The 23,406-nt window shown below is 33.1% G+C and overlaps 1 protein-coding gene and 1 pseudogene across 1 annotated transcript; one reads left to right on the forward strand and one right to left on the reverse strand.

The window, feature by feature from the left end:
* Positions 1-5,852: 5,852 nt before the first annotated feature.
* On the reverse strand, positions 5,853-6,359 carry LOC145557642 (uncharacterized). The gene has a single exon (XM_081618818.1). It carries the CDS (start codon positions 6,357-6,359, stop codon positions 5,853-5,855), a length of 507 nt encoding a protein of 168 aa, XP_081474944.1.
* Positions 6,360-22,764: 16,405 nt separating this feature from the next.
* On the forward strand, positions 22,765-23,406 carry LOC145557643 (protein DMP7 pseudogene; annotated as a pseudogene).

Genomic DNA, 23,406 nt, shown 5'->3' on the forward strand with positions numbered 1-23,406 from the left:
AAACTGACACAGATCCTAAAACTTTTGAAGAAGATGCAGTTGATCCTAAAACTGTCCATTTGGATGTTGATGATGAAGATTTTGAAATAGAGGATCTGGATGATGGAAAAAAAGAGAACAATGACAAAAAAGAAGAGAATGAAAATAATAGGCAGGAGGAGGAAGAACAGGATGAGGAGGAAGAAGATGAGGAGGAGGAGGAAGAAGACGAGGAGGAGGAGGAAGAAAAGGAGAAAAAGGAGGAGGAGGAAGAAAAGGATAAAAAGGAAGAGGAGGAAGAAAAGGATAAAAAGAAGGAGCAGGAGGAAGAAGAAAAGGAGGAGGAACAAAAAGAAGATGTTGACAAAAATGAAAAAGAGGAGGAAGAAAACCAAGAAGAGAAAGGAGAGAAAGATGCTGAAAACAAGGGTGTTGATAATCAGGGAGAGAAAGATGATGAAAACAAGGGTGTTGATGCTGATATTAGTAAGGTAGTGCACTCAGTTACTGAGAGTATCCTAAATCATCCAACACTTACAAAGGAAGGTAAGTTGTTAACTTTAATAAATATTAATCAATCCATAGTCGATAGTGTATCATTATATTGAAATTATATCTGCTATTTTATTACAGTTGTTGCTGAAAAACAACTTTAGGCAGAAACTTCCTCAATTAAGTTTAAGGACATTCACAATGAGATAGTTTCAAAAGTTAAAATCAATTTAGATTATGGAGAGAAAGATGTTGACATTGATTTTGTTTCTAAGACAATGAAAGGAAACAAATCAAGAATGAATGAAATGCCAGAGCTTTTTCAAGTAGTGGCTGATTACTGCTTTGTGAAGTACAGCCCATTCAAACAGTAAGTAATATATTATTTAGGTTCAACTATATTATATCTATTTTAAGTTATATTTAGTTTACTTTAAATAATATTTTATTTACTATAAATATTTAATTTTGCACAGTGAAGAGATTGGGAAATTTGAAAGTCTTCTCATGATAACAAGAGATGATACAACATCCCTAGCTCCAACAACCCCTGCTCAAATGATAAAATCTAACATAGTTCAATGTTGGTCATTTCTAATGAATGATTCTCGATTGAAAGAAGATCCTTCATGCTTTTTCTTTGGCATAGATCACAGTGTAAGAATTAAAAAAACTGTTAAGCTCAATCATAATTAAATATGTATGATCTCATAAAGTAATATTTTGTACGTTCTCATTAATACACAGAGACCTCTAGAGCTGTCTCTCAGGTCACAAGATGCTTCCCAGCCAACAGATAAAAAAACAGAGGTGAAGTCTCCTTTAGTACACTCACAAGAATTGAATCAGGCATGGTACGATTGGATGTGCATATGTGATGCAAAGGAGAAAATTAAGACAGCTCAGTTGGTATGTCTTATTATTCTAATTATTAAACTACATTGTATGGAATTATGATTTTGAATTTGTAAACTAATAACTGTAATTTAATGACAGATTTTTGTTCCAATCTGTATGAGTAACCACTATAGTTTGATAGTGGTTAACTTTATGAATCAGACAATTCAGTACTTGGATAACAGGGAGTATGATGACAGGCACAAGCCTTTCTACAGAATTCTTGGATCTATTGTGGTAAGATTTTTTTTGGTTTATAAAAAGTAAATTGTTAAAGTAAATAAAAGTACTATTAAAGTAAATGAAAATGTATTAAAAGTATAGATTATAATGACAGTTAAAAAATAAGATAAAATATAAAGTAAAAGATGATCCGATTAAAGTAAATAATATTTTTTTATTAAAGTAAAAGAATATCTATTAAAGGTACACATTTTATTACTTATAAAAATATAATATAAAATATAAAGTAAAAGATGTTCTAATTAAAGTAAATCATATGAAAGTAAATAATATAAATTAAAGATGCTCTAATTTATACTATAAATTTGTTTTACTTATATATTGCTTTACAAATGTTAAAGGTGAAGGAAATGTCAAACTTTCTGAAGAGAATTGATCATGAAAAAGCTGATGAAATTCTTGAATATGAGTTTGATGAAGTTAACTTCAAGTGAAAGACACCAAGATATACTCTTGATTGTGGTGTATTTGCAATGATCCATATGCTGTGTTTTTCTCGAGAGACTTTTGATTATGACCTTGATTTAGCAAATAGGAGAAAGGTGTATCGTGCAGAAATATGTGCTGCTCTTGCTTTGGCAGACATAAACACCAAAAGAAAACAACTTCTGAGAAAAATTTCAAGGTTTATGGTAGTTAGAAAACTAGAGAAGGAGAAAGGGGTAGAAGATATGATTTGTGTTTCTGATTTCTTGAAGAAACACAAGGATGTAATGGATAACATGAGTTTGCAATGTTACCAAGTGATCGACTACTTAGCAATCAATGATGGTGAAAAATTTCCAAACAAGAGGTATGTTTTAGACTTCCTAAAAAACAAATAATCATATTGCATTATATATAATATTGTTTGACATAAGTTTAACTTTAAGTTTAACTCTACATTACAGCGAAGTAGTTGGATGGTTTATAGATTCAATATAATTGAAACAGTAAGGCAAGATTGTAACGCTTTGCTCAATGAATGGAAAGTTTCAAGTAATGTGATCACTGCTTGGTCAAACCACCTGAATAACATTGAAATGGAAAAAGATAGGTCTGAAAATGACTTGATGCTTGGATTTGACTTCATGGTAAGTTTTTCAAATTAACTTTTATAGTTTAGAATTCTGCATCAAATAAATATTAGAAATAATAATTGGATTTTTTCTTTGGAAGGATGCTTTAACAATGTGTTTGAAAGCTCATGGAAAAAAAGGAGTAACAAGTCTGCAAAAACTATGGATTGATTGGAACACTTCACAATCATTGGACTTGGATGCAGCTCAATGTGTAAGACATAATTAATATTAAAGTAGAACAATATATGTTTAAAGTAATTAAAAATAGGTTTAAAGTAAATATGTTTATATGTAGGTGTATATACATCTGATGTTAGAAGATCATTATTTTTTTGCTGTGATAAACTTCAAAAATGAAACAATTGATCATCTAGACAACACTTTGTACGAGACAAATGAAGAATATGAGCCAGTATAGAGTTTTATCTTAGAAACACTAAAGAATCAATGGATTAAAAAATTATCTTTAAATTCATTTTTAAATATATTTTATTATACTAATATTCATTGCATTCAGGTGATACATGTACAAAAGTTGTTTAAAAAAAGGAAGCATCCATAGGCAAATGATATGCTGACCTACAAGCTGAGAATAATTGAACTTCCATTCCAAAAAGAAAGAGAAGATAACTTCTCAGCAAGCTATCTACTGTTGCATAGGAAGGTTTATAATGGTGAAAATGGCATAAGATTAGGAACAATAACAGAGGTAAGTTACCATACTTATTTTTGAATTCGTTACACTCTAGAACTAATCTATACAAAATTATACTCTTTTTTTTACAGGAATTTGCAAGACTGAATCACCATCATATAAGATTAGTACTTGACCTACTTCTCAATGAAAGAAATCAAATGAAACAGAAGTTGCTAACAAATGTTGAGGATTGGGAAGAAAATAAAGAATCAGAACAAATGTAAATGATATCAGTAGACTTGAATATATCATAGATATTTAGAGTACTTTAACTTGTGTAGTATTAATGCAAAAATTTTATTAAGTAGTGGTTGAAGATAAGTTACTGGTGCAGTTTCAAGTTCTGCAACTTGTATAGCAATTTGGTAGTTCTAGTATAATATTATGCCTTATTTTGGTTAGCATCAATTATAAATGTGAAAATTATGTGATGCTATTTGTAATTAAAACTATGGGTTTAGCCACTTAATATAATATTTTCAGTTTGTGTTAAAAAAAAGAATACATATTATATATCAAAGTTAAATTACTAGGAATGTTCTTTCTCAAAAATTATGGAAGATATAAAAGTAAATGTAAATATTGTTAAAGTAAATAACAATGTGTTTAAAGTAAATACAAAAGTTTTTAAATTTTTTTTTTTGAAATGTGGTGTTCGATTTTAAAGTAGAGAAAAATACTTTTAAAGTAATAAAAAATGAATTAAAAGTAGAGGTGGAGATGAAAAAAAGTATTAAAGTCAAAAAAATGTTATTTGATTATAAGTAAATGAAAAAAATGTTAAAGTAAATAATACTATGTTTAAAGTAAAAGGAAAAAGTTTTAAAAAAAACATTATGAAATAAGGTGTTCAATTTTAAGTACAAAAAAATACTGTTAAATTAATAGAAAATGGACATAAAGTAAAGGGAGAAATGGGATATAAAAGTATTCAAGTTATAATAGTTGACCAAACTCAAATGACACGACGCATGACCCAAAATTGACCCAAAATCATTAACCCAAAAAATGACAAAAAACTCAAAATTAACCCAACACAACCTATAACCGAGTTGAAAATGGAGTTAACCTAATGTTGACCATACACCCGAACTCACCTAGCCTGAAGTTGACCAAATTGAATTTGACTTGAAGAGTTTGACCCGAAGTGTTTAACCAATTCGAACATGATCTGAAGTGTTTGACCTGAAGTGTTTAACCAACTCAAATGTGATCATACAACAAACTGGGTATGGGTTAAGTCTCTTAGTTCATTTGCCTCGCTAACATCCGGCCTATGTTGATCGAATTACAACCGGTCAAATTACATTCAATTAAAGTCAATAATTAATGGTTAGAAAATTATTAACCCAAATAATGACACAAAACCCAAAATTAACCCAACCCAACCCATACCCGACTCGAAAATGGATTTGACGTTATGTTGTCCAAACACCCGAACTCACCTGACCCGAAGTTGACCAGCTCGAATTTGACCCGAAGAGTTTGACCCGAAGTGTTTAACCAACCCGAACATGATCCGAAGTGTTTAAACTGAAGTGTTTAACCAACTCGAATGTGATCTTACAACAAACTGAAGATGGGTCGAGTCTTCTACTTCATTTGCCTCGCTAACATCCGACCTATGTTGATTGAATTACAACCGGCCTTACATCTTATTAGATTTGGTACAAGTTTAGGTGAGTTTAATAAATGGTCAAATTACATTAAAGTAAAGTCAATAATTAATGATTAGAAAATTAACTCATTCTAGAATTTTAGTCTAATTGGTTCAAGTCAATAATTTTACGGGTTATAATCAAGTTGAAATCAGCAAGTCAATAATATATGGGTTACATTTAGGTTGGATCATTTACACGTCAATTCATGTTCAAAATCGGTATCAAATACTCTTGTCAACTCGGGTTCCACGAAAAATGTGACAAGTATTTTAGAACAAAAAATGGATATGGTAACAAGTATTCTAGGAGAAAGGGAATAATACAAGCAATTATCTTTAATTTTGTAAGTAGGAACATTATATAAATCTAATAATTCATATGATATAAAATATGATAAAAGTAGATGAAATATTTCATAAAGTTAAAGTATAATAGCTAAAAGTAAACAAACTAAACTTAAGTTCTGTAGTACAATCACTTATAGTAAATATAAAAATATTACAATAATAAAAATAATAAAAAATATTTGTTCATTAAATCTTGATCTTGATCTTCCAAAACATCTTCGAATTTCCAAGTATTAAAATAACTGCACAAAAATAAACATTAGTTATTTGTCACAAATTAAAGTAAATAAATTAGAATATAAAGTAAATAAATTAAAACCTAAAGTAAAAAGGTAAAGAGGTAAAATACCAATTAAAAAAATACCAAGTATAATAACACCTGCACAAAAAAAAAAGTAAATGAAGTTACTGTTAAAGTAAATAAATAGAAGTTTAAAGTAAATAGAACACACTTAAGAGTAAAATACCTGAAAGACTACTTGTTTGGACAGTTTCTACTGTAATGGGAAACACCAGATTGCCCACAAGCTCTACAAGTTCTGTCTTTTTTAGATTTTTCTTCAGTAGCTATTTCTTTTGCACTCTTCAACCTCTTTGAACTTCTGGCAGAACCCTTATTAACACACTGATTTGGAGGCAAGACATTTACATCAACTTCATTTGACCCAACCAAAACCTGAATATCAACATCTTTCACCTCTTTTGAACTAGGTGAATTTTCAAGATTATTCTTTGATATCATCTGCTCCTCAAATGAAGATAATGTCCTAATAAGCTCAGATAAATCATCCTCAGATTGATCAGTTAAACTCACACAACTGAAAATCTTGGACCATACATCACTGACCAATTGCTTCTTCTTATAATACTTAGAAGCATCATCCGGAGCAACATCTATGATAGAAGCTTTCTTCAGAACATCTTTTCTCCAACGATTCAAGATATAAGCATCAGGAATTTCTCGTATACACTTGCCTTTCATAACAAACAAAATGTGTCTACATAAAACACCTTGACTCTCAAACATTCTACAAGTACAACTTGACTCATATGTTGCCAAGTCAAAATTTACATAAAAAATTTTCCTTTTCTCATGATCAACAATAACTCAAAACTCCACACCATCTCCATACAGAGAACTACAACTTTCAACACCACATGAAAAACAGGCTTCCTGGCATTCTTCTTGAAAATCATAAAATATGGAACGAGTATAAACAACAGCAGCATGCTTTTCCAAGTGTAAATTAGTAAACAAATGAAGCTCAAGTTTATTAAGCCTATACAACTCATCCTGTTCATGCCTTTGAGCATCAAGAGCAGTTTCATAACGGACAAAGAATTCAACACATGTTACATGAGGATTTGTAAAATTACAAAAGAAACTGTTTTCACCTTCAGACCTAGATGTAGAACGCAGTAACCCACCCATAAATAGGTTAAAATCCTCCATAACACTATTCCAGCCATCAACGAATACATGAGGATTAATCTCTCTATCCCAAACTACTGCACTTAGCTTTTTCAGGAAATCAGTTTCATTACAAAAAGCAGTTCCAACCTTTTCAGGTACCTTCCTCATTATGTGCCACATACAAAGCCTATGTTTAGTCTTGGTAAAAACCTTTTCTATGGCAATACCCATTGCAGATCTTGATCAGTGATAATACAAGAGGGTTCTCTTCCCATACACTTCAAAAAAGTTTCAAATAGCCACAAAAAAGAATCTATGTCTTCCCACTACAAGAAAACAACAAAATTGCGACGGAAAAAGTTCGTCGTAACATATGTCAATTCCGTCGTAAAGTAGGGTTACGATGGAATTCCGTCGTAAATGGTCGTCGAAAAACCCTTTGTAGGAAAATGGCCATATTCCGACGAAATTTCCGTTGTAAACCTATTTTATGACGGAAATAATATCGTCGGACTTGAAATTGGCCTTTATTGAAGATCCGTCGCAAGCTTCCGACAGAAACAGATCCGTCGCAACCTTTAATTTACGACGGAATTTTCTGTCGTAATTTATAATTTACGACGGAAAAAAGCCTCGCAAGATATAATTTACGACGGAAAAAAGCGTTGCAAACTCTAATTTACGACGGAAAATTCCGTCGCAACCTATAATTTGCGACGGAAAATTCTGTCGGAAATTTATACTTTGCGACGGAATTTTCCGTCGTAAATTAGAGTTTGCGACAGAAAATTCCGTCGCAACCTATATATTTCCGACAGAATTTTCCATCGTAAATTGTAGGTTGCGACGGAATTTCCGTCGTAAATTATAGTTCCAGCCCAAAACAAATTTCTGTAATTTTCTGCATTTTCAAACCTGAATTTTTTTAATGATAAATCGACAAAAAAAAAAACTAAATATTGAGTCCTGAAATTGTTGTTTTAAAAAAATTAATTACCGACCTACGAAATTATATTTATGTACATATATATATATATAATAATTATGTCCTAGTACAAAAGATAGTCCACATTTTGGTATCTATACCAAACAAAAGCTAGGTTAGAGTGATTCTATGCTAGACTAAAGCTAAGCTACGCAATCGCCTGGAAACCCTGGCCTGCTCCACCACTACCCGGGTCGTCCCTTGGGTCTCGATGCAGAGGATGAATGGTGGAACATGAGTCGTTGTTGGTGAGACGACTCATCATCTCATCCATACTCTCCTTGTATCTCCTCTCCATTTCAGCCATTCGGGCTTCCATTTGAGTTTGGAGAGCTTGCACCCTGTGTTCCATCTGGTCTTGCATTTGAGAAATGACAGACGACGTGTATTGCTGTGAAGAACGGGAAACTCGACTCATCTGTTTGCCATAGTAGAGCACTGCACTTTGGCCAAGTCCCTTCACACGCCCCTTCTTATTGCGCCCACCCACCGACTCCCAGTACAACTCATTGGGACTCTTCTGAATCCCCTGACTCCTTGTTTCTTCGAGCTTCTTCTGGTAGGTCTCCTACAAAATATTGAAGATAATAAAAATATTGTTAGAAAAACAACCAACAATATAAGGTAAGGTTTCTTTCTTCTAACATTCCAATATCACATACTTTTAGGTGCCTAAGTATAGAAATAAAGAGAAATAAGCACATAAGTCAATTTTCGACCCTAACTCATCCAAAATCATCCAAATTTGACCTATATGGCTAAAACCATGCCTATTTTCTATGTTTTCAAGCAAATGGACTCGTTCTTTATTCTAACATTCCAATATCACATAATTTTAGGTGCATAAGGATAGAAATTAAGAGAAATAAGCACATATGTCAAATATCGACCCTAACTCATCCAAAATCATCCAAATTTGGCCTATATGGCTAAAACCATGCCTATTTTCTCTGTTTTCAAGCAAATGGACTCGTTATTTCTTCTAACATTCCAATATCACATACTTTTAAGTGCCTAAGGATAGAAATTAAGAGAAATAAGCACATAAGTCAATTTTCAACCCTAACTCATCCAAAATCATCCAAATTTGGCCTATAAGGCTAAAACCATGCCTATTTTCTAAGTTTTCAAGCAAATGGACTCGTTCTTTCTTCTAACATTCCAATATCACATACTTTTAAGTGCCTAAGGATAGAAATTAAGAGAAATAAGCACATATGTCAATTTTCGACCCTAACTCATCCAAAATCATCCAAATTTGGCCTATATGGCTAAAACCATGCCTATTTTCTAAGTTTTCAAGCAAATGGACTCGTTCTTTCTTCTAAAATTCCAATATCACATACTTTTAAGTGCCTAAGGATAGAAATTAAGAGAAATAAGCACATATGTCAATTTTCGACCCTAACTCATCCAAAATCATCCAAATTTGGCTTATAAGGCTAAAACCATGCCTATTTTCTATGTTTTCAAGCAAATGTAAGGTTTCTTTCTTCTAAAGTTCCAATATAAATTGCATTTAGGTGCCTAAGGATAGAAATTAAGAGAATTAAGCACATATGTCAAATATCGACCCTAACTCATCCAAAATCATCCAAATTTGGCCTATATGGCTAAAACCATGCCTATTTTCTATGTTTTCAAGCAAATGGACTCGTTCTTTCTTCTAACATTCCAATATCACATACTTTTAGGTGCATAAGGATAGAAATTAAGAGAAATAAGCACATATGTCAATTTTCGACCCTAACTCATCCAAAATCATCCAAATAAGCGTATAATGAGTTCTACTTTGCTAATTTGCCATATATCAACTCATATAATAAGTGTTTACCGCAATCCTTTTTGCTTTGTTGTTGGCAGCCACTTGGCCTTTTCCAGGCACTTCCTTAAAGTGTGTCTTCAAGAAAAGATCATGGGCATTTGGTAATTGGCCTTGGTTTTTTGCAGCCTTTATATATACATGCAGAAAATCAATGAAAACATGTTAGCCCACCAAAAATCATTAATAGACAAATGACTTAATTGTTACTGGACATATTGTAGGAACCTTACCATCCTTTTAGCATGTTGTACAGATGACATTGAACCTTGAAAGTGGGTCGGTTCAACGACATTTTCCATGGATCCACCTCTTCGGTTCTTCTTATTTTGTTCCGACCGCTTCTTATAATCTGGATCGGTGGCAACAATTCGCATCATGCCTTCGTGGACATCCTTATTAAGCCATCTTGGTCTGCGACCATTCAGCCTGTGTGTGATGTTGTAGAACGTGTCACGTAGGCGATTTGCAAACTTTTCTTCGAAAGTGTCCTTCACTTGGTTGTTTAACTCAGGTGCCCACTTGAATTTTTTCTGCAAATCAAGAAAATGTCTTTATTACTAAATTCAACTCCATCAATATAATTTATAAAACATGTATTATGTTAGGTTAAAGTTATCATACGCTGAACAAGTTCCAAAAGTGCTCTCTCGAATCTTCATCAACCTCTCCATAATTCCTCCAAGGCTCAACATAGTAGCCGCTTAGTGAGTCGGAGAGCACATTCTTCACCGGGATATCATCAAACCTATAATAAAGGATAGACATTCATGTAAGTAGATAATCAACAAAAAGTGAACAAAACATGGTTAAAGTAATACAAATTCACTTTATCAAAGTAAATACGAATTTAAGGATATTTCATTATACAAATACATACGCACCAAAGTGTGGAAGAGTCCAACTCTAGCAAGTCATTAGGATGCGGGTCTTGTAGCTCCTGTTCCTGTTGCTCCTGTTGCCCTTGTACATGCCTAGGAATCTGTCTCCGATTGACGATTTCTTGAGAGGCCCCCAAATCATGTGCCTCCTCTTCCTCCATTGACTCATCCTCGTTAACACGTACAACCTGAGATTTCCCCTTAGTCTTTCTCCTCTTGGACGTTTCTCCTTTATTTCCTCCTCCCATGATGACCACCTGAAAAAGTTGTTAGTACCATGATCGCACATTGTAAATTCATAAATTAGATCCATAAGACATTAAAATAATAAAATGAGACCAAAAATGTAATGCAATATTACAAGTCCGAGTAGTCATTAAAAACTAAACATTCGAAGACAATAGTTAAAGGAGTAACTACATATTCTCCTCTTCATTACTCTTATCACTACTACCACTATCATTATCACTATCATTATTACTATCACTAGTGTCATCTAAAAATACATCGATGTCCTCTTCTTCGTCACTATCACTGGAGCCAATGCTTTCTTCTTCTTCTTCATCGCTTGAGATAATAAAGCCATCGTCATCATCATCATCACTATCAAGTTCATAGTCTGGAATGTCATTTGGTGGACAAAGCGTTGCATGTACTTGTGGTGAAGGACCCTGCAAAAACTCTAAATCCACCGGAGCAACAATCACCGACCTTGCTTGAGTTCTAAATACAGCCCACCATTGAACCCGATCACGTTTAAGGCTAGGGTAAGATGCATAATACACTTGAGACACTTGGTAAGATAAGACAAATGGATCATACTTGGGATACTTCTTAGTATGATTTACTTCGACAAGCTTGTATTGTTCAAGAATGTTCATTGCTTTACCACAATCCATCCAACTACAACTAAACAAAATAGTCTTGTACTCTTTTTCGGGACCGGTGTAGACAAGTTCAATTATGTCGTTTAAAATGCCAAAGTACTCTCCACCGTCCTCACTTGAGACACACACCCCGTAATTCATCGTAGATTTGTGTTTGCCATAGGACTGTGTGTGGAAATTAAAGCCACCGACAAATATCTGGTTCCAAGTTCGAACACGCTTGAAAGGCCTCATAGACAATGCTCGCCAACACATCGGAACTTGGTTTTTGTTCTCCCACCTATAACCGTTACGAATACAAATGTCACACTAATTGAAATGAAATATATTATATTATATTATCACAAATTAATCGATATTCAATGTTCGAAAAGTATTATCATCTTGTGATGAAACCAATCAGGGAATTCACTTTCGCATTTCTCCATGACATCTTCTCGACGCAAATAAGTTCGAGTACTAAGAATGTAGTCCTCAAACTGCCTAATAGATTAATGACACATGGTTAATCATTGCAGCAATTATATTAAATTTAAGGGATTTTCAAAAGTTTATCCTAAACATATATACCTTTCGTATTCACCAAGAATGCCGGTATTTCTTAAAACGAACAAATGAGCACGTTCGAGTTCCTTGTCATCTAAATACCAAGTTTTACCCAAATTTGACACACGACCCTTATCCACCGTGAACAACTCTGGGATTTCATCGTTGTCAGCCGGGGATTCCACATCAGCATTCACATTTCGACCTAGATCTCGTGTTTTTTTGTCAACTGAGGGCTGAAAGTAATTGGAGCAGAAGTTTGATATCTCTTCAGTGAGATAAGCGTTGCATATGGAACCTTCAACACGAGCCTTATTACCAATTTTTCGTTTCAGGTGATTGAGGAACCTGTAATTATGTTTATGTAGCCGTAGAAGTATAAGTAACGAAAAGCAATGAAAGAGATGAAAGTAAGAGTTGAGAAAGGACCTTTGATTTACCTTTCGAAAGGATACATCCACCGATATTGAACAGGTCCACATAACTTGCCCTCATATGGCAAATGAATTGGTAAATGCTCCATGGAGTTGAAGAAAGATGGGGGGAAAACCTTCTCAAGCTTGCACAGGATCTCAGCTATGTTTTTTTCCAATCGCTCCATGTCGCTAACTGTAATTGTGTAGCAACATAAATCGCGAAAGAATTGGCTTATCTCTGTAATTGCATTCCATATATGGGTAGGGAGCAATTCTCTCAAAGCAGTGGGCAACAACCTCTCCATGAACACGTGACAATCATGAATTTTCATTCCATGTAACTTACCTGATTGCAAATCAACGCATCGGCTCAAATTGGAAGCGTAACCATCAGGAAACAGCAGCTGTTTGACCCACTCACACAAAACCTTTCTCTAAGCCTTGTCAAGAGAAAATGGAGCCTTTGGCATGAATTCTTTTCCTCTATCATCCTCTTGAAGATGTAGTTGGGGCCGTTTACAGTATTTAGCAATTTTATTCCGAGCTGATGGCGTGTCACAAGATAGCTTTTTCACGTCCATTATAGTGTGAATCAACTGATCAAAAAAGTTTTTTTCAACGTGCATGACATCTAAGTTGTGACGAACAAGAAGATGTTTCCAATATGGAAGGTCCCATAGAGTGCTTTGCTTGAACCACCCTTTTTTTGCATTCTTGAGACGTTTCAGTGCCTCGGGGCCAACTGTTGCTTTCGGGAGGTTTTTCACACATTCCCAAAGTTCCTCTCCTGACATGATGTGAGGTGGTGAACCTTTTTCGACTTTGTTTTTACAAAATGCATTTTTACTATTTCGAAAAGGATGATTTGTCGGAAGGAATCGACGATGGCAATCAAACCAAGAAACCTTACCACCATTTTCGAGCCAAAATGCTTTGCTTTTCTCCATGCAATATGGACAAGACTTCTTACCGGCTGTGGTCCAACCAGATAACATACCATAAGCCGGGAAGTCACTAACGGTCCATAGGATGGCTGCTCGAAGATTGAAATTTTGTTTTCTCAAAATATCGTAAGTATTTGCCCCAACTTCCCACAACTGTTTCAACTCGTGTATGAGCGGTTGCATGTAAACATCCAAGTTGCCCTTAGGGTTTTTAGGACCAGGAACGAGTAACGAAAGAAACATGAACTATCTTTTCATACACATTGACGGAGGCAAGTTATAAGGGATCAAAATGACGGGCCAACATGAATATTGTCCCCTAAACTGACCATGTGGAGCAAATCCATCCGTACATAGGCCAAGTCGAACATTACGAGGTTCAGAGGCAAACTCAGGAAAGCAACTATCTAGGTGTTTCCACGCTTCACTATCGCTAGGGTGTGCCATTGTGCCTTGAACTCGGGGATTTTTAGCATGCCATGTCATTTCCTCAGAAATGTTTTTAGTTGCAAAAAGCCTTTGCAACCGAGGTGTGATAGGGAAATAAAATAGAACATTCAAAGGCACTAAGCTACTTTTAGAAGTCTTCTTATATCGGTCGCTTCCACACACCCTACATGTAGATAATTGAGCATCATCTTTCCAAAACAACATACATCCTTTCGGGCATGCATGAATCTTTTCATGGGGCAGCTCTAACCCCTTAACAATTTTCTTGACCTCATAGAATGTCTCGGCCATGTGGTTGTTGTTAGGAATCGCTTCATTAACCAAAGAAGCAAATCCATCAACACATCTGTGCGGCAAATTATACTCACACTTTAGGCTAGTGATTCTAGAAGCCATCTCTAACACAGACAATGAACTCCCTTCGTATAACGGTTGTTCATAATCCCTTAACAAATCAAAAAATGGCTTGGCTTGTGCATTAGACTCCTCCTCTAATGAAACAGGTGGCTCTTCGGAATGGCCTTGATCTTGAGACTGACCAAAGGCATCCAAAACCATTTCACGATATTCATTTGACTGCCTTCTAAGAGTTCCTGGAAACCCTTCCCCATGACACATCCACTCATAGTAATTAGGTAAAAAACCGCTGCGATACAAATGAAGTTTGACCGTATCTGGATCCCAAAGACGTTTGTTTTTGCATTTAAAACATGGACACCTAACTTCATTCGGGTTGCTACTCTCGGGATGATCTTCCACATATTTAAGGAATTCATCTACCCCTTTCAAGAACTCAGGATTAATAGAATTCCCAACCTTCCTTTCGTACATCCAGCTACATTCTTTTCGTTTCATGATTACAAGTTCTACACAACTAACACATATGCCATTAATCACATTAGTCATAAAGCACAATATATATTCATTATAGATCAAACTGTTATGGAAATGCAAATGAGAAGAGAAATGATTTCCAAGGGTCCTTATCACTCCAACCTAACCCATCCTTGTACGTTCAATCTCACTAGTGAATGTATGCCAGAATTTCAATTCTATGGAAAATCCGGCAGCATCTCCCTACAGTTCCCCAAGTACACAATATAGGCGATTAGAAACACCTAAATATGTACCTAGAGAACATTGTAGAGAAATGACAAGCAAGGATCTTCCTTAGAATTAAAACAAAGGAATACATTCACCACCTAAGTGAGAATAAACGTACAAGGACAGTCCCAACCGGGGACTATTCAAGACATACTCCTAATGTGTATGCCTTGAACGGGTATCTAGGCATATGATTATGCAAATGATTTTTTTAAAAATATATATACTTAACTAACATACATAATATTAAACAAATATATCAAGATTAAACTAAACAAGAGAAACAAATCAAACCAAACCAAAGTAAACTAATATATCATATTAAACTAAACCAAACCAAACTACCGTTTTATATATTAAATTAAACTAACATATTTCTAAAAAAACTAAACTAAATTAAGATACTTTTTATTAAAATAAATTAAACTAAAACACATTATATTAACATAAAATTAACTAAACTACATTATGTTAAACTAAACTAAACCAAACTAACATTGTTTTCTTTTTAAAGATCAAGGGAGCAATTAATTAATTATAAGATTTATTTAAAAATATATATACTTAACTAACATACATAATATTAAACAAATATATCAAGATTAAATTAAACAAGAGAAACATATCATAACACCATACTATTAATATAAACCAAATCAAACCAAACCAAAGTAAACTAATATATCATATTAAACTAAACCAAACCAAACTACCGTTTTATATATTAAATTAAACTAACATATTTCTAAATAAACTAAACTACAATAAGATACTTTATATTAAAATAAATTAAACTAAAACACATTATATTAACATAAACTTAACTAAACTACATTATGTTAAACAAAACTAAACCAAACTAACATTATATTGTTTTTTTAAAGAGAAGGGAGCAATTAATTACTTATAAGAGATGACCAATGTCACTAAATTAACCAAACTAAAAGTTATTGAATACATTCTAATTATAATCCAACACACTATCTAACAACCAAAGTAAGATACACACATACATTATATTAGGGTTTGTAATGTAACTAACCTTTAGATCTGCACTTCTTTTTAACAATTAAACCAACAAAATTGTACAAATCCTACAACAAAATTAAAAAAAATAAAATAATTAAGGGTTTATAAGTAAACAAAATTAAATTGAAAAAAAAAGGGGGAAAGCAAAGACAACTTACTGTCAAGGGACGGAGGTGTGGCGTCGCCGGAAACAACCACGGCTAGGGGACGGAGGTGCGGCGCATAGGCTGCGTTGTGGTGGTTATATGTTAGCCGTTGGTGGTTTTTTTGCAAAATTAAAAAAAAAATAAATTAAATTGACCAATTGCACACACTTACCTAGACGCGGCGGCGTCGCCGGAAACCACCAGGGCGGTTGTTTCTGCCTCGACAGCTCTCCCTTCCTCCTTATCTTTCTCTTTCTCGTTCTCTTTCTCCTCTCAATTTCTTTCACCCTTCTTTCTCTCTTTCGTTCTCGGCGGCTGGTGTGCGTCGACTGCAGGCGTCGCCGGCGTAACGGTTAAGCGCCGCCGCGACTTTCTTCTATCTCCTTCTCTTTCTCTCTCTCCTCCCGCTGCTTCTCTTTCTCTCTCTGCGTTTCTTTCCCCCTTTTTTTTAGGTCAAGGATAGAATTTTAATTTTCAAAAATGACAATGAATTTTACGACGGAAATAAATTCCGTCGTAATTATAACTTCCGACGGAATATTCCGTCGCAAATCACTTTACGACGAAATATTCCGTCGGAAGTTTATAATTACGACGGAATTTATTTCCGTCGTAAAATTTACGAGGGAAAATGCCTCGTAATTGAAATTTTCCGTCGCTAAATTGCGACGAAATGTTTTCCGTCGAAAATATCCACCTTAAAGACGCAAAAACATGTCCGTCGTAAGTATTCCGTCGCAATTTAGCCTATTTCTAGTAGTGTCTTTAGATAATAGAGCAGCACAAAATGTAACACATCTCTTGTGATTATCAACACCAGTAAAAGGACAGAAAACCAATGAATATTTATTTGTATCATAGGTAGAATCAAAAGATAAAGAGTTACCAAATAATTGATAATCTCTTTACCCAATAGCATCAGCCCAAAAAGCACGGGTCAAATGCCTACTTCCATCAACACAGTAATCAAAATAATAACCCCCTTTACTGGTTTTCATTTTTTGTTCAAGGTTCTGAACAAACATTGCACCATCAGCATTAGAGATATAAACTTTCAAATCCCTAGAAAATTTTTTGAAATCATTTTTACTGCCCCTAACATTTTGAAACCCACCACAAAGTTTTTTCATGATCCTATAAGACATAACAGCCCCTATATTTAACTTTGAGTTGTCAAAAATAAACTTCTTATGAGCAAAATTTAAACCAACTTCATGTTTAGTAACCTGCCTAGTAATAGGTGTAGAAAAAGGGTGAGAATGATATTCATGACAACAATACACCATATATATACTTCCCACCAGTACAGAACCTAAATTTTATCTTAGCAGGACAACCAACTCTCTTCACAGTCTTTCTCTTTAAATTAAACAAGCACCTTCAACTTGTTTACCAGGTTTCTTGTTATTTGTCACATACCCTTCTTTGCTACATAATAAATATTTAATTATAGTAACTCCTTTAGCAGTAGGATCATTCTTATTCTTTTGTGATTTAGTAGTACTAGAACGGATTTTAAATCCACACTCATTAGCATATTTGTAATAAAAGGCAATACCATCTTGAAGGGTATCAAATAACATTCCCACAAAAGGTTTGTTTTCAGAAGAACATGACATATACTCTTTATCACCTCCAGAATTATAATATATTTTAGGAAGCAAAGGCTGAGTGGGTGTTTTAAAAATTCTTACATTGTTATCTTTAGTAGTGACAGAAGAAGAACAATGTTCTATGCTTTTAGACATGTTCTTGAAAAGTAAATGAATAGAAGAAAAATTAAATAAACAATAAATAAAAGTAAATAAACTATAACTAAAAGTAAACAATATATTTAAAAAATATGTTCTACGCTTTCACACATGTTCCTGAAAATTAATGAATAGAAGGAAAAAGTAAATAAACAGTAAATAAAAGTAAATAAACTATAAGTAAAAGTAAACAATATTTTTAAAAAATATACTAATAAAAACTATTAGAGATATACTAAAAAGTAGATGACTCAAAGCATAAAGTAAATATAAAAAAATTAAAAAACTTGAAGAAAATAGAAAACTAATAATGAAAAGTTAATGACTGAATGCAAAAAGTAAATTTAAAACAAAAAAAAATTATACTACTAGATTAATAACAACAAACAATATATCAACTATATGCAGACACAACTACATTGAATCCGTAAGTGTAAAACCATAAAATAGGAATTAAAAACCAATATCATAAAAATAAAACCCAAAATCAAACAATAAATTGTATAGAATAATTCAAAGAACAATTAATAAGCAAAAATTAAGAAAAATTACAATAAAAACCCTAAATCGAAAAACTAAGCTCAAAATAAACAATGAAATCAAAATAAACAAACAAAATACTAATATAATTATAAAATTACCTCAATGAATGAAAAAACCTAAAGAATACGATGTAATAAAAGATCAAAAACGAAAAATCTGGGCAAAAAAATTCGCGAAGTCGAAGAACTCAAATCCACGACGGAGAAATCGATGTTAGAGAGAGAAAATGTGGACGCTTAAAGAGAGAAAATGAATGGAAAAGAGAGAGAAAGAAAGGAGGTCATTCATTTTGGTAAAATTACCAAAATACCATTACTGAAATGAAAAACGCGGGTAAGATGTCAGCCATTGGATCAAGGAAGATCAACGCACCAGATTAGTTCCTAGTTCCTATTCTATGCTTAGGTTCTCACATGATCCCATATATATATATATATATATATATATATATATATATATATATATATATATATATATATATATATATATATATATATATATATATATATACCTTATAAAAAGTAGAAAATAACTCTTAGGAATAGTGTGCTACCAACTATACCCTAAAAAATATGTAAAAAATTGTGTAAAAAAATGTATATACTTTTTTACTCTCATTAATACGTTTACTCTCATTACTATATTTAATTATTTTTTTTTCATTAAACATACCATCATTTAATACAAAGTTTTTTATTAACAAAAACTTGTAATGCCTTTTTTTTTAAAAAATAAAATAATTATAGTGTTTTGTACTTCATATGTTATTATTATTATTTAAAAAGGAAAAAAATTGTATGTACGAAGACTTTGTTTATTACCACGAGATGATTTATTTTTACTCCTTCGTGGTTGCTCTTCTTATTTACAATTTTGTTGTCCTTTAATTACAAATATTGTTAAGGTTTATTACCTTTTCAATTGTACATTATTTGATGGCACGCACATAAACAACGTGGAATTTAAAATGACATTCATATTAAATAATGATATTTGAGCAGATGTTATCAAGAGGTATAAATAACTTTAAAATCCTAAAATCAAGGGACATCGATGATAGAAAAAAATGTATTAAATATGGAGAGAATTTAAGAGGAAAAATATAACTAAGTGGTTATTGCTTTAGTATTAGATATAGATATAGATATTAGATGGTTGTAGAACATTGAACTTACATTATTAAGTTTATAGCTACAACGAACATTTCACATATTATTACTCCGTATGACACTAGTGGAAAAAATCTCATTCGTAACAGACTATTTGTAACGGGCAAAGTTTTGCCCGTTACAATTAAGATATTCGTAACGGGCAAAATAGTGTCCGTTACAAATACTTATTTATTCGTAACGGGCAAAATAGTGTCCGTTACAAATAAATAAGTATTCGTAACGGACACTATTTTGCCCGTTACAAATACTATATTACACGTAACTTGGCCCAACTGATAGAGGAGCCCATTACTTGGCTTTTTAGGGTTTCACCTAATAGCCGTCATTTCTCCGCTCCTCCTCTCTCCTCTCTCCTCTCTCTCTCTCTCTCTCACTCTCTCTCTCCTCTCCTCCTCCTCTCTCTCCTCCCCGTCCTTCTTTCCTCTCCTCCATCAATCTTAGAGAAAAAAACTATTGTGCTTTCGTTGTCGTTGTCAATGTCGAATTTGAATTGCGATTTGTCTTCAATTTCACAGCCTCCATTTTCAAACTACTGCGCTTTGTCGTTGTCAATGTCGCCGTTGTTGACTACTCTTCCGGCGAAGTCCGATGACTTGCTTTCAGAATGAGAGAGAGTTTATCTTCCGATTGATCCTGGTGTTGTTCTACTTGATATCACCTTTGTTCCTGATGACCCTAATCACTGTGCGGTGCCCGTTACAAATAACAAAGGCCATCCGTAACGGCCGCATACGTAACGGACGCTGCCCGTTACGAATGGGTATTTTTTGCCCGTTACGGATGGCCTTTTTTCCACTAGTGTGACCAAGCTAAAAAAAAAATCGTTTGAAGAAAAATATGTTAAGTATTATTGAATCATGCAAATCAATTAAGAGTTCTAAACTAGCTTAAGATATGAAGGGATGCAAATCAATTAAATATTATTTAATAATAATTTTGAAATTACACTGTCAAATTTTTGAAGGTTTTAAAAAATAATTGTCATTAAAGATTTTGGTGGATTTTTTATACTTCTACAAAACCACTATATAGGCACATAAACCAAATAGTACGTATTAAAACTACCAGGTTTACCACCCAAACCAAAGCAAGGTGTAACAACGCGCTAATACAACTTCTATGCAAGGGCTAACTCTTTCGCGCGCATCGCGCGCGTAGGATACCCTAGTGTGTGTGTATATATATATATATATATATATATAATGGTCAATTCATAAAGAACATGAACTGTACCTACCTTACACATCATGCTGATGTTGCTCAAGTTAGGCCCTGTTCTCTTCACCTTAAAAAAATAATATTAAGTAAAATAATTTCAGTTCAGTAAAAATAAGTTTAGTTCAGTAAAATTAATTTCAGTTCATTAAAAATAATTTCAGTTCAGTAAAAATAAGTTCAATTCAGTAAAATTCAGTTTTCTTAAAGAAAAATTATAATAGAAAATCAGTAAAAATAATTTCAGTTTATCAAAAATATTTCAGTTCAGTAAAATTAATTCAAGTAAAAATAATTTGAGTTCAGCAAATATAATTTTGTTTCGGTAAAAATACTTTCACTTCAGCAAAAATAAGGTGAAGAGAATGGGGCCTTAATGTCCTCCGTCGAAAGCTTCAACCTCCATTAATCTATCTCCTTCTTCTTTACCTTCTTCCTCCTTCCACCGACATTATAAATACCACCATTTTTAACATCTCCTACACCAGCTTTTACTGAGAAATTCGACACTACGAAAATGAGTGACATTAAGGGTGTGGTCAACCCAAAGGGGTAGGGGTAAGCATTTCCTCCATTGAAACATGCATTAAGCTAGATTTTGTTCATTGAGTTTCTCCGATCCATTGATGTTCTTCAGTGTTGTCTCTTTATGAATTCATGTCTTAAGCTTGAAGATATATAATTAATTTTTTGGGTTTTCCAAAGCTGTACCCCTAAGGTATTCGAGTTTCTAAGGTGTATCCATGCTTTTTCAAGTTTCTAAGTTGTGCCCTTCAACTCCTTATCAATATTAAAATGTACCCTTATTAGTTGTTTAAAAGTTATTTGAGAGTGTGATTTCGTGGCTTCAGTTTTCATTTTTAGGGTTGCGGTGGCTAAGATTTCTTTCTCCTACCATTTCCTTATCTTTTATTATCTTTCTATTAAATTTGTAGTTAACTTTAGGTGACGTGGAAGTCCCAAGGAGGGTACCATTCATTAATGGTAGCGAGTTGAGGGGCACAACTTAAAAACTTGAAAAAGCATGGGTACACCTTAGAAACTCGAATACCTTAGGGGTATAGCTTAGAAAAAACCTAATTTTTTTAGTTGAAATGACATGATTGTCTCTACTCAAAGGCATAAAATGACGTTAATACCCTTAGATAAATAGAGTTTGTTTATCATGAAGATAAACTTGTATTTTCTCTTCATTGCAAGTTGCTATAAAGATATAAACATATGTTTTTTTTACATTTAAAAATTCTTTAAAGTTAACGCTAATCTATTTTTACGGTTACGACTTAAATTTTGATAAAATATTAATTTTTGTTTATCATATCTTTTTAGCTTTTGTAGTTGTAGGTATTGAGATCATGTGAGAACCAAGGTGAATAATGAGAACTAGGGACTGATCTAGATCGTCCATCGCGTTTTATTAAACGGTTTACACTTCACCCGCCTCATTGATGGAATTTTCGTAATCACGCAACTTTCTAAACATTTTTTTAAAAAAAATTTATTCACTTTTAAAGCAATTTCATTTACTTTTTGACATATATTATTTTATTTATTATTATTATTTTTTTTTTTTGCCTTAACTAACTTTTCATTTACTTTTAACAATATAATATAAAGTGTGTATTTCTGCATGATTGACACAAGCCATTTAAGAATTTTTCGGTAAGTTAAAGAAAAAGTTATGTTCACTAAATAACTAAATTTTTGTCCTAAACGTGTTAAGAAAATGTGAATACAAAAATTAGTACTTAATGTTAATATGGGCATCATGTAACAATCAAACATCTCATAGATAGAATGACAACTTCAGCTCTTAACAAAAAAAATCTAACTAATAAAGCCTCATGTGTGCGCGTTTAAAAAATTTAATACAGCATAAAGTTTCTATTTTTGCATAATTTGTCATATAATACACCTACCTCTTTTACGTATATAAGCACTAGAACCTACATTGATTAAACAAACAAAATATAAAATTGATTACCTGTATAAATAAATCATACTAATTCTCTTGCCTTAATTAAGTTTCTCTTGTAATCCTTATTTTATTTTTTCGCCATTTTTCTTGGGTAGATTTTCACCATGGATATCAAGATTGAAACTAAAGAATCTTTAGATAATCAGCAACAACAAAGGCAACCTTTTCTGGAAAATGAATCAGAGCAAACAAAATAACCAAAAACTCGAGCCCAAATGGCCATTAGAAAAACATTTAGAAGCACATCCCACTTATCTAGCCTCCTCCCCTCAGGATCAGTCCTCATCTTTGAAATGTTTTCTCCTATTCTAACAAACCAAGGTCGATGCGAAACTTTGCAATCCCATTTCTTAACATTAAGTCTTATAGCTTTCGTTGGTTTATCATGTATTCTCATGTCTTTCACTGATAGCGTAAGGGATGAACGTGGTAAAGTTCGATATGAAATTGCAACATTTAAAGGCTTATGGATTATTGATGGTTCTGTAACTCTTAGCCCCGAACAAGAAGCAAAATATCGAATTAGGGTTGTGGATTTTCTTCATGCAGTAATGGGGATATTTGTTTTCATGGCTGTTGCTTTGTTGTATCAAAATGTTGTCAAATGTTTATTTCCATTGCCATCTGAAGAAACCAAGGAGAGACTTGCTATGTTTACTATTGGAGTTGGAATTGTTTGTGGTTTATTGTTTGTTTGTTTCCCTAGCAAACGTCATACCATTGTATCTCCTCTTTCTAAACACTAA

This window comes from Chenopodium album, chromosome 9 (assembly GCF_948465745.1).
Source record: "Chenopodium album chromosome 9, dcCheAlbu1.1, whole genome shotgun sequence".
Classification (NCBI taxonomy): Eukaryota; Viridiplantae; Streptophyta; class Magnoliopsida; order Caryophyllales; family Amaranthaceae; genus Chenopodium; species Chenopodium album.